Consider the following 13,159-nt stretch of genomic DNA (forward strand, 5'->3'; position numbering starts at 1 on the left):
TGCTTGGATTTGACTTGTGCCTCAACATTCCCCAGCAGGCCTCCCTCTCGACCTGCATTTGGGCTGCCGGGGCCTTCCTGCAGGCTTGTCGACACTTGTGTACAAGCATGTTTGCAAACAGCCCAGACAAGACCACTGCTGGGAGACAAACACAAAACACAAACATCAATAAACAAACAAATCCATTCACACACCCCACTCCCTCCAAACACTGTGTGCACACACAGCCCAATTCCAAAGCACTTGCTCAGCCTGCTGTCAGATGCCACGGTTTGCCAGCTGCAGCATTGTTTGGTTCGTACTCAGTGCATTTCTGTGATCGTGTCTCATTATTAATAGATGGTGTCAGAGAGTCGCTGGCCTCTCTGTCTGACAAGGCATTAGCATAAACACAGACTTCCTCTCAGTATCTGTTTGCACCACACTGTTGACCTTTAATTATGGATGTCTAAATGTTTGTTACCTGTGCACTCAACTGTGTGTGTGTGTGTGTGTGTGTGTGTGTCTGTGTGCAAGCTACAGTGAAAGTGGAGGCTTTATAGGTTTCAGTATTCAGTCATGCTTTTTCATTTTCGCATTTTAAGAGTTTAAATAGAGGCTTCAATGAGACCAAGAACAGAATAACACTTCATCCCATATATTACTATTTTAAATAAAAATCATATCATGAAAACACTCTTCTGATTAACATGCTGAGGACGAACTACAAATCAGAGGCAAAGAAGAACAGTTGAGCAGATTATGCAGGGAGTAGGCACAGAGGAAAACAAGAACATGACAACTTGACAATATAAAAAAGAGACTTACGTGTGTTTCTACTTCTCATTGATATATCATATTCAATATAACTTATCATACTCCTGTTATTACTCTATTAGGCACTGGTTTTTGCTTTTGCTTCTTGAAAACATTTATGTCTTGTATATTTGTATATTTCACCAGATATTCAATATTCTATTGGTCTAAAACTGGGCCCAGTGAGTGACCCTGACCCGGGGAACCCACTGTTTGTCTGGTTGGAACTGGCTGTGAATTGCAAAAACTGTGTTTACTGTACTTAGTGTTAATGTAATTTGAAGCATTTTCTGGCACAAGAATTTTTTTCAGGATAAATAAAGTCCTATTGAATTGAATTGAGGCAGCATGGTGGTGTAGTGGTTAGCCCTGTCGCCTCACAGCAAGAGAGTTCCTTCTGTTGCCTTCTGTGTGGAGTTTGCATGTTCTCCACATGTCATCATGGGTTTTCTCTGGGTACTCTGGCTTCCTCCCACAATCCAAAGCCATGCAGGTTAACTGGTGACTCTAAATTGCCCGTTGGTGTGAATGTGCACATGAATGGTTGTCTGTCTCTATGTGTCAGCCCTGTGATAATCTGGTGACCTGTCCAGGGTGTACCCTGCCTCTCGCCCAATGTCAGCTGGGATAGGCTCCAGCGCCCCCATGACCCCAACGGGATAAGCGGTTCCAGAAAATGAATGAATGAATTTAATTATTTCATCATTAGGCAACTGACAGAGTTTCAAAGAAACACCAAACAGCCAATGAAGATGCTTCAGTCACAAATGCTGCCATCCTATCTAAATGATAAGGAAACCAGAGAACTACACATAAAACATCACATCATTTACAAAGAAACACAGTGCAGGGTACTTTACTACAGCAGTCAATGATACAATACCTGTTCTAATAAACATAACCTCAATGACACAAACCTGAAGCCCTGCCAAACAGTAAACAAAATCTTCAGGGATGCATACAACCTAGATGTGTGCGTTAAAAAAATGTCATGTGTACATCATGTAATTCAACATTTGAAAATGAAAGAGGAATTGCAATGTAAATAACCTGACAAAAAAAAATCAGATTTTATTTTCAAATTTTAGTTTATAAATTATTATTGTTGTTTCAATCATTTTACTGTGTGTTTTATTTTGTGGCTTGTGTAAGTTGTGGAGCCTACACAATTTAGTGAGCATAGGGCTGCATGGCTCTGTTTGTGGGACGTTTCAAGCACCCTTGGGTGCCCTGTGCTGGCCACGGGGCACTAGACAGCTGCTAAGTGTGCTTCTGTGTTGGGCTAGCTCTGGAAATAGAGCTTGTTTATCAAAAAAAAAGTGCCAGTTGAAGGATTGACCCCCCTGACAGAGGTCTGGGCTGAGCCCTATGTCCTCAAATCCTAGAAACACCCTGACGTACACATGACCTGTGCTGGGCTGCTGCAACTGGATTTGCTTCATTTATTACTTTTGACTGATAAATATTATTCATAATTGTTATTAACTGGCTCCTGGCCTCTTGTCATTTGCAAAAGTGGTCCCTGGGCAAAGCAAGGTGTGTATCACTGCCCTTTAAGGGCAAGGGAGGAGCTGCTTAACAGATAATCTGTTATCAAACCCACAACATTTGGATACTATCCAAGATCCAGTGGTCTCCAAATATCTCAAATATGAGCACTAAAGCACAGAGGAATGTGTACAAATAATACAGAAGGACAATATTATTTTCCATTTGATGCAATGGCACATCATTTATTATTTGGATTGAATATGTCACTTAGGAGAGGGTGATTTAGCTTTTGTGACACACTGAAACAATAAATGTGCAACTTAAGAGGACATTTAAGGGGTAACATAACAATTAATAAAAATGAACAATGCTACCAAGATTCTTTATTGTCCTCGTGGACTTCGTGCCTGCCATTATAGATTCTAACCAATCTAACCAATCTTTTTCTCTTCGTCTTCCTCAGCTGTTAAAAGGTCTGCTGGTGTTTACATGGGTGTTACGTCTCCATCTCCTCAGCCTCACACTGTGCCCTGTGTCACCTGACACAACATGCTTTTATTGTAATAGCATCATTCCATTAGTATTAATAAAGTACTCTGTGTGTGTGTGTGTGTGTGTGTGTGTGTCTGGGCAGCAAGCCATCCATTCATCAAAAATGGATACAGCGGCATCTCTGCCTGCAGCTATCTGTGTTGTTGTTTTTCCCCTCCACTGCCTTTTGCCTTCCTTTCCCTCCCATTTGTGTTGTGTGTGTGTGTGTGTGTGTGTGTGTGTGTGTGCACGTGACACACATTAACATCAGATGCATTTTTCTGGTTTTGCTGCTTTCACTGTCAGCATCGCCATCTTCGCCACACCTGGCAACTATTATGCAAAAATAACAGCACACAACATTTCCATTAGGCGTGCTAATGCCACCTTGCTCTGTGCTCACAGTATGAACATGTAATGTCAAATTAGCATGAACTCAATTACATATGGCTCCTACTTACTGTAAAGGTGATAAGTCTTTAAAGATATTTTAGGTGTGAACTAAACCATGAATGTCCTGGATATATTTATCATTTTGTGATGAACATTACTGTAGGTGACAGTGACTACTACTGCCTGACTTTTCAATCTCACCGCACCACAAAGTCTATTTTGGCAGCTGTTTTGGAGCTTCCTCAGCAGGTGGAACTGTAGATGTTTCTGAGCACTTCGAGGACCTCTCATCCATGCTGTCTTAAAAACTGAGTTTCTGAGTTTGTCACAGAACCCCAATACCACCACAAGGTCCATTGACTAGCTGCTCTAGAGCTTTTGATTGAGATCATTGAGGTCAGCTACCGCATCCAATGTCAAGAATAACCCTTTGAACCTCACTTCTCAGGATCAGTAACTGACTTTTGTAAAGCGCACAACCATTTCATATTTTCATTTATACTCATTGCCCTAATGTGTATCATAAATGAGTCAAAGATTGTGGCCCTAACTTGCTACACTACACCACACCAGATAAACATATACAGTTATTACTGAAGTGTTGAGAGGATGCACATTTTGCTATTTGGCCTCTGACAAGGCCTACGAAGTAACTGGCACTTAAAGGAAAAATTCTGTGTTATTTATCCTGGACCCTATTTTCCTATTTTGTTGTTACTAAGTGAGTAATGGAGACAACAGTTTTTGAAATTAGTCCAGTATTGAGCGAGACCTCTGCAGCCACAGTGCAAAACAAACTGCAGTGTAATCCCTATGGGCAATTGGGCTCCATCAATTTACATGCATTAAAAGTGCTATTTTTTCCCACTGGCAGGCTCAGACTGTTATTGTAAGTGTCTGACAACATTACAGAAAGGACCCTACAGAGAAATTAAATGTTTTCTTTACCTTTTGTTGGTCTTTTTACTACTGTGACCAAGTCTCGCTCAAGGAGAAGTCTCAATCTAAAACTTCAGGATAGGTGACTTGTTGCAAGAAAACCAACGGTGGATACATTAGTGAGAGATAGAGACAGAAGTGCCAGGAAGAGTTAGTTCTGTTGGAATACAGAAAGCGTAGCTTAGTGTAAAAAGATTTTCAGTGTCATGGCTGAATATTTAGCTGATTTCGACAATGTGGAAAAGTCTGCAGATTTCAGTATGAGACTTTGCAATCATTTCATACTTGTTACACAGACTAACAAACGCACCAGAAAGGTACAGAAAAACGTTTTATTTCTCTGTAGGGTCTAAAAACTAGCACTTTTAATGGACATTAATTGATGGTACGCTATTGTCTGTAGGGATTATATTGCCGCCTATTTCACCGCTGCAGCTACGTCTCTATCAATACTGGATGAATTTAAAAAATTGTTGTTCCCATTAGTCACTTATACAGAAAAACCTTTTAAAAGCCTTAACATTTAGTTTCCCAATTGTATTTGCTAATCAAGTGTCATCATCTAATACCCAAGACTCTGAATAGAAATATTCTAGAAGTCTTCTGTCTCATTTTATTCATGTTTCTCCCAGATGTATTTGGTATCTATAACTTGAGGGTTTCTCAAATATAATTTAAAATACATTTTTGAAGGTTTTGGTAGCACTTGTGGTCTAGTGGATTACGATATATGTTATGTTGAGTGGTGTCACTGGTTTAATTGAGGCTATGGATATTTGTTGCATGTCATCTTTTCCTCCTCCCACATTTTTAGGGTCATTGTCAGACTCCAACAAATCCTTACATAAATTCGGCCCACATCTTTCAATCCAAAGTAGCCTCAAAAATTTCACACAATTGATCTTGTTTCTGACTTGTTTACAGTTCAGTGTCATCATGTGTGCCCATGTCTGTCAGTCTAGAGTAAGGTGAAGAGCGTGGTGTGTGGTGGCGTGCTTTGCGTGCACTGTCCAGCATCATTCAAAGCGTCAGCAGTGGAAAGGTGTGACATTAAGTGTGATTTTTGTGCTTAAAGTGAAAAAATCACACATCTCCCTGTGGTAACACCTGTCAATCAAATGTCTGAAACTCATGTTTCAGTGGTCACAACACTGAGGTCTGTGCTGTACACACATTTTCAGTTGTTTTTCAATCATGTATGGGTGGTTTAAATAGACCAACTAGGAGACAATGGGCCCCTGGGCACACATAAGATAAAAGCCCACCGCAAGCAGAGCCGTGTTTCTCATAGTAGTCTTGTGTTTTGATTTTTTTTGGTTTTTGTAGGTTAATAACAACAGAGATTTCCATGTTTCCCTGATTTGTCACAAAGATCTATTTTTTACATTTTAAACAAAAACAGCTCAAACCATAATTCATAAACATGGAGTGATTGCAGATCAGAACAAACTGGGACTCCTTGTCAAAATGATGAATCATTTGTGCCATAAATTTAGTGAAGTTCATTGTCTTCAAGTTTACAGTTGAGTTCACTCACAGAGTTTTACATTATGACTAATAAACGAACTTAAAATGAACTATTCAATGCTAGTTCAGTGAAGTCAGTTTTAAAGCAACAGGGAACCTTCTGTTTACAGTTAATTTGAAGCAAGCTTTTTTACGCTGTGTTAGGTGCATTTTTTGGCTTGCCTTTTTTCTGCGCATTACGTCTCTGTGAGATAACCTGATATTGTTTCACGAGGTCCTCCTGGTCCTTAATGTACTCCTTGATCTAAGAGGAAGACAGAAGGAAATAATGAGTCAACTGTTTTCTGTTGCTCTGGCTGTTTGTCTCCATCTCTGCTCTGTCAGGGTACGTACCTTGTCCAGCTGTTTCTCTGTGTCATTCATATCCACAGCTTCCCTCCCTTCTATCTTGTCATCTGTCATCTCGTAGAGGTTGAGGGTTGCCATCTTAATCCTTCCGAGTGTTATTGTCTTCTTTGCTGCTCTTTCCAGAAAGTGATTCCACTCCCTTTCCTGTGTGATGACAGGGACACGTGAACTTCACACTGAGGATTGTAGTTGAATTTTGAAGCAACCTTTGATTTGTTGTTAGCTCTGATCCTGGGCTTTAACTGGGGGTCATGTCTAGTACCAATATGAGAGCCTCGGAGTGCATCTTCTCTAGCTCTCCCTGGAGCTGGTACAGCTGGCTGTTCTTCTGCAGCCGAATAAAGTGATGCTGGTCCTCCAGTGTCTGCAGTGTTTTTTTCTGCTGGTCGATCTGCTCCTGCACCTCAATATATTTCTGATAGAGATGGTCCCTGAAGTGGACACAGTTCTCTAAATGACCGATGAGCTCCTTCACACTATTAAACTGTAACACACACACATTAAAGGTGTAGAAACCAAAACTGATCTTCATTAACTAGTCAACATGCACATGAACACACCTGCAAGCATCATACAAATTACTGCACTTTTTTTAAAATAAAAAAATAAATCTGTAGGAAAAAACTACCTCACCCACAGTAAGGGTATATATGCATAGTGAATGCAGGGTGTCAACAGGTATCAGACACTTATGTTTAATGATTTTTGGACAAATCATTGTTTTCTTATTCAAGCACTGCAGGTTAGTAGTATATACGTGGTCCCATGCAGAGGTAGGTTTTATGTAAGATTAGGATTATCAGAGTGAGTTAAATCAGTCTACATTTTGCCAATATTAGACTCAGTGGTAAGTTTAAAGATTTGTAACATCAGAAATGTGGACTTTCCCGCAGAAGAGCTTGACTCATTTTGACAAAAAGAAATTAAAAAATGGATAAATGAAATTAGATCAAACGTTTGTGGCAATTTAAGGTCCAGGGTATAGGATTTAACTGTGATGAAACCTCTCCTGTGTGCCAAGCATGTAGAACTACAGTGGCCGACGTGAATATATGAAAACACGAATGGCCCTATCTAGAGCCAGTATTTGCTCTGGACATTCTGGGCCACTGTAGAAACAAAATGGCGGACAGCATGAGAGAGGACCCACTTTGTATGCAGATAAAACAGCTCATTCTGAGGTAACAAAAACACAATGATTCTTATTTTCAGCCAGTTATAAACTACTGGAAACATATTTATTCATTTTATTGTATATAATTTCTGCAAATAAGCTCCTAAATTGTACACACTGGACCTTTAATACCTTACAAATTGAAATTTAATACTATTCAATTACTTTAAGAGCTAATATTTACAAAGACATTGTAAGACTTTTTAAAGACCTGCAGACACCCTGGTCGAATGATCGAGAGACAAGGTAAGTCAAGATTTATGGAGGTTTACCAGTGGTGACTAAACAGTTAGTTATTTATCTGCAGTATTATATAATATTATACTATTATTTGGGATGTACAGGACTTGATATGTTTGGTGGTCCTGTGCGTTTCAATTGACAGATGGTTTAGTACTTAATGGATCTTTTTATGATTGATGAAATTTATATTGAGTCACATGTTTCTCTGCCGTGTAAAAATCCTTGCAGTACCTTAGTCATTTTGACCATGCGCTCCATGTAGTCCTGATACAAAGAGTGTCTCTGCACCTGACGCTGTAGCTCCTGCTTCCTCCCCATCACTTCAACATACTCCACCTCAAGCCTCTTTTTATTAGCTTCAAGTTGAAGCAAGTCTTTGCTCTCCTCCTCAGCAGCTGGATACACTACTTTCTCCTGCAGGGAGGGCGATAGGGATTCAGTGAGGTTTAGTGAAATTGAAATCCAATAAGGAATAGCTACAGTGAGTCTAGCACAGGAGTGGTGAGTGAAATGGTTCTCTACTGTACCTTGAGAAATTTATCATAGGTTTTGTGTAACTCCTTCACTTTCTTGAACTCCACCTGCAGCTCATCTGTGTTCTGTTCCAAGATCGCCAACCTCTACATCAAAAGACACACAGCAGGCAAAAATTACTGAGGAATATTTATGTAGCATGGTCAATCGGGACAGTGAGCATTAAGACAGATAATAAAATGGTAAATGGATTGCATTGCTTTTACAGTACATGTCACTTTCACCCATTCACATACACATTCATACACAGGTGGCCACACACACTCACAGCACTGTGGGGTTTAGTATCTTGCCCAAAGATACTTCAGCATGCGAACTGAGGAGCCAGGGATTGTACCGCCAATTTTTTGATTACCAGACGATCTGCTCTACCTCCTGAGCCACAGATGTTGCCGGTGGGGTAGGGAAGATGGGGATTGGTAGGCACACTTTTCACTCTCTGCTATACTTCTCTGGTTAGAACCAGTAGTAATTGAAAGGTTAAGGTCTCAGCTATAAATAAATATGTTTTAATGTACCACGTTTTCTAATATTAGGAGATCCTCCTCCAGGTCCTCTATGGAGAAAATTTGTTCTCACAGTCGTAAAAATAAACACTCAGAGCAGGTAACCGACCGGACAAGACAGACAAACAGACAAGAACATCACAATAAACACACAGCACACAGTCTGTTACAATATGCTACAGCTATATAAAACAGTAATGGCAATGGGCACTAAACTCCTCCCAAAGCGGGCTTTCTTGCAGAGTGGCTGTCTGTATCTGTGCCCCGAGGGGAGGAGGATGAAGCATGGGTTGAGGGGGTGGCAGGGGTTGTGTGCTATGGTCAGTGCTCTGATGGTAGTGGCACCGTTAGTGAGGGCTGGCAGGTTTGGGGTGGGGAGGCCAATTTTAAAATCTTGGTGATTTTCAGGAGCTTGTTTCCGCTGGTGAGAGTAAGTATGGTGAAATACACAGCACAGGAGGATGAGTTCAATGATACTACAATAAAGAAGAAGCATGAGCTAGGGTTTGACTGAAAGAGCATGGCAGAGAGTCTTTGCTGGCAGCGTTTATGTATGTCTGTGGTGTGGTGATTAAAGCTCTGTCTATTGTCCAGGATGATGCCAAGGTACTTAAAGCTCTGCACTGCCTCCAACAACATTTTTAAGCAATTCATCATCAGGAATGTCTTATTACTTTTGCCATTTACCAATAAAAATAATAATAATTAACCAAAATTATAAATGTTGTTTTTAAACTTTGAAAGTAGTCTCTAAAAATACAGTTATGGTTGCAACTGTGAGACAAATTTCTGAAATTGTACAGGCAAATCAGGTTTTCCATTGGATCTTATTATTTCAGACAAATAAAGATGACTGCAGTGAGAGAGGAAAAGGAGCATTTTAAGATCTTAAATTTGGATCAGGCTAAGACAAGAGGAAGGCTATTCTCAGGAGCTGAATTTAAGAAGTATGAGAAAATGGTTAAAATCCCATATGAGCTCAGATATGTCTAGGAGAAATTGGCTGGACTCAGAAGAGATTTTATTTTGAATTTTCCTTTCCTCTGGGACAGACCACTTTCTTTTTACTTTCGATACCATAAAACTGATAAGTCAACCTCACCAAAAAGTTGAGTGACTTTCAGATGTTTTGACAGGTCAAGAAAACCCTTACAGGTCAAGAAAACCCTTAAAATGATGAGGAAAAAAGCTGTGCGCCAACTGTAGCTAACCAACCCTGATCTCCTCAAAGCTGCTAGACATGTAATGGTGAACCCTTAGGGACTGTGCGTTAGTTATGTAACAAAAGGGGGGAGGGCATGGAAGAAACTGGGGGGGGGGGGCCAGTACAAAAAATTTTTAAGCATTGGGGAGGAGCTTATGTTTTTATTTTGGCGTAGGGGAGGGGGATACAAATTTAAATGGTGGTATTTTGTATTTATTTTACTGCCATGCCTTACAAGGTTTGGACGGACAGCATGTTTTCTTTAAAAAAAAATTGCCCAAATTACACCATTTATCATAGCCAGAAACTATAGGTACAAATTTTTTTTTAGGATTCTCACATTTCTGACCTTGGACATATCATGTGCAACAGACCCTTCCATCAGAAAAAAAATCAAAACCAAATATGAGCTTAAAACAGTGATATTTCAACAAAATAACTAGTCTCATTTGAAATTTGGCCAAAAATAAAGAGGGAACTTCAACTTTTAACTTTCAAACATCAAAGGTACGTTTTAAAAAAATCCAATAACTAATTTATGGTGGGGGGAGGATCATGCATTTTCAGTCACACAGAGTGGCCCAAGAAAAAATATTTGTAACTTTGGGGAGGGACAAAATAATTAAACAACAACAACAAAAACGAAGTCGCACCTCCTCTGATAAGTATGCCTAAAGAACAAAGCACCTTAAGTTAAGATTTTCCTTTAAATTAAACAAGTCGCACAAAAAATAGGCCCATTTAAGTCTTCTCCTTAAGGTTTCCTTAATTTTTTCTTCTTATCTTGGTCTTATACTGAAGGACATTCTTAAAGTTCATTAAACCGTTGCACAGAAGACCTTAGCAACCAAAGTAAGGTAAAAACCTTAAGGTATGCTACCCCTGAACGCATCTTCACCGCAACATGGCTGAGTGTATGATGACCTGTTCATACCTGTTGGCGCTCCTTGAGCTTTGTCTCCAGCTCTATCTCCTCCCGGCGTTTCCTCAGTAGATCAGTGATGGCAAAGCTATTGTCATGTAACGTTAAAGCTCTTTCTGTCACTGCACCGCCTGCGCCCTCAGCCGACCTCCTGTTCACACACATGGAAAAAAGTTATTAACATTGACTGTTGGGATTGATCCTGGCTGAGCTTCACACGCTGCACCAGCTCAGTATGAACTCAACTGTGGGTAAACTCACTGTGAGGACCGCTGCTCACGGCCGCTCCTCCTGCTCATGTTGTCTTTGGAGGTTTTAACGATATCTTCGGGTTTTAAACCGCTCTCCTTCCTCCTCGTACTGTCGGTGATTAGTTTTCAAACTTTCTACCAGCGCTACCCTCCAGCGTTCCTCCCGTCCGTTTCCATGGTAACGCAAACCAGGAACTTTTAAAGGCACAGTCCGTCATTTCAGTGTAAAGAGAAACTTTCAAAACATTTTAATTTTAATTTTCATTCTAATGTCAATTTCAGTTTCAATTTTTATTTTTATTTTTATTTTATCTGAGCCAAACTCTATGAGAACTGAAACGTTTGGGCCATTATCAGAAAATGAATCAACAACTAGAATTCTGATTTTTTTTTTTCACATATAAAACTGCATAAAGCTCAGATTCTTCTTTTTAAAGGAAAGAAAAAAGTAATAGCTCAAACGTTGAAAAAGAAATGTCAGGTAAAGATAAAGATAAAGATAAAGTCAGATAAAGAATCCGCAGGGCATCCCCTTATCAAACAAATAAAAAAAGTATATACTAGACTTATGCACACTTATCCAGTTCTTACAGTAAGATAGTATGTTTACGACCTGTAACATTAATCTTATTTTTCTTATGTTTTTATTAGCCTATGTTCTGAAATATTCATTTCATCTATTCGGGTTTTCTTTTTGCTTGTTTGTTTAGTTTTCAGTTCTTGCTTACTAGTCGCTTGTTGGCCTTTTGAAATTGTTTGATGGGACTATTTACGAACTATTGTTGTACTGTCAAATTTTCATTTGTATTTGTATATTGCCTAACAATACAAAAAGTAAATTAAACTAACATGACCTAATTCAGCAGACACTGAGCAGAAAAACTGACCAATCAGCGAACAACTGTCCAATAAAAACATAGAAATACAACACAATTCAGGGGAAAGAGGAATACCTAAACACATATATCTAAGTGTGTGTTTATATAGAAAACAAAGATCAAAGCCACACCAAAACTTTAAAAACAAGATCTTCATTTTAATTTAATCTAATAAACAAATCTCTTACAATAAACCAACCATAAGTGAAACGTTGATTAATCAATTAGCAGGCTACACTGTTGGAAAATTAATTGCCAAGCAACTTTTCGAGTCAGTTCATCAAAGATACTGCCCGTGCATGTCTCAAGGCATGAATAAACTAATAACTGTTAGCTAAAGTCCTAACATCATAGCTCCATACTGGATTATATAGCTCATGACCATGGCTCTGGTACACATTTACGTCAAAGGGCTGAGTCAGGATTATATCAAGTGACTAACTACTGCAACAACATGTTATACATTTCCATCATGTTTTTGTTCATTTTTCTTACTTGATACAGCAGCACAATATATGCTCAGGAAACTGAATGCCTCTACTAGTCTGCGTGTAAGCCAACATTAAAATTAGTAAAGCAATTCAAATGTCTGACTGCTGAGTAGCTCTGCTGTTGATTGGATATTATACATCCTGAATTATCACAGCTTTTCGCTCTGAATGTTTTTTATAGGCTGTTGTTGTAGTGTCCTGTAGTATTTTGTGTGTCTGTAGAGACAGCTCATCCAGGGTTTTGGAAACAGTGAGTCAGCCTCTCGTAACAAACATGCCTTGATTGTAAGTTCTTAAATGGTTCTGGCTGTAGGTAGTCTATATTTTAAGTTGACTTGTTTTAACTGAATAAATACTGCCTATCAAGCAGTAATATGAGATAACTTACTGTCTGTTCTTCAGTCCCGGCTCCTCCTGTCTGTCTGTATGAATGAAATGTAATGTAGATAATAGATCATTCAGAACAAAAGGTCCTATACTGCCACCCTGTGGGCATAAAAGAAAACAACAACTGGTACACCCTGAATCAGACCTGGGGTAACCTATTTTAGCTGATGAGACCTGTTTTCAGATGAAAGATGAGGAGAGCTGTGCTGAAAATGTGCTACTAGGTAGATAGGTAGGCTACCAGGAGGAAGTGGAGATACTGTCCCATATATTCCAACAGCCATTTTGGCCGTTAGGTGGATATACTGTCAGTAGCCATAAAAAGAGATGGCAAACCACAGTATGCCTGCCTATACAGTACCCACCCTACCCCTACTAATAAAATGATAAAGGTGTTCACCCAAAACATGTGCAACAAAGCTCACATTTCACAGAGATGTCAAGACCTTTAAACCACTGAACATTTGTGTGGATGTTCATTAATAAAAAATGTTTTATCATCTGTTGCCATTTCAACATTTAGTTTTGTTCTGTTGCAGTATCCA

At 39.3% G+C, this 13,159-nt stretch overlaps 1 protein-coding gene across 1 annotated transcript; it reads right to left on the reverse strand.

The window, feature by feature from the left end:
* Positions 1-1,929: 1,929 nt before the first annotated feature.
* LOC125890314 (coiled-coil domain-containing protein 42 like-2-like) lies at positions 1,930-12,659 on the reverse strand. Its single transcript, XM_049578888.1, has 8 exons — positions 12,616-12,659; positions 10,869-11,053; positions 10,620-10,758; positions 7,969-8,061; positions 7,673-7,855; positions 6,287-6,508; positions 6,010-6,168; positions 1,930-5,920 (listed from the first exon to the last, which is right to left on the reverse strand). Exons 2-8 carry the CDS (start codon positions 10,904-10,906, stop codon positions 5,807-5,809), a joined length of 948 nt encoding a protein of 315 aa, XP_049434845.1. The 5' UTR covers positions 10,907-11,053; positions 12,616-12,659; the 3' UTR covers positions 1,930-5,806.
* Positions 12,660-13,159: the final 500 nt, after the last annotated feature.

This window comes from Epinephelus fuscoguttatus, linkage group LG6, assembly GCF_011397635.1.
Source record: "Epinephelus fuscoguttatus linkage group LG6, E.fuscoguttatus.final_Chr_v1".
Classification (NCBI taxonomy): domain Eukaryota; kingdom Metazoa; phylum Chordata; class Actinopteri; order Perciformes; family Serranidae; genus Epinephelus; species Epinephelus fuscoguttatus.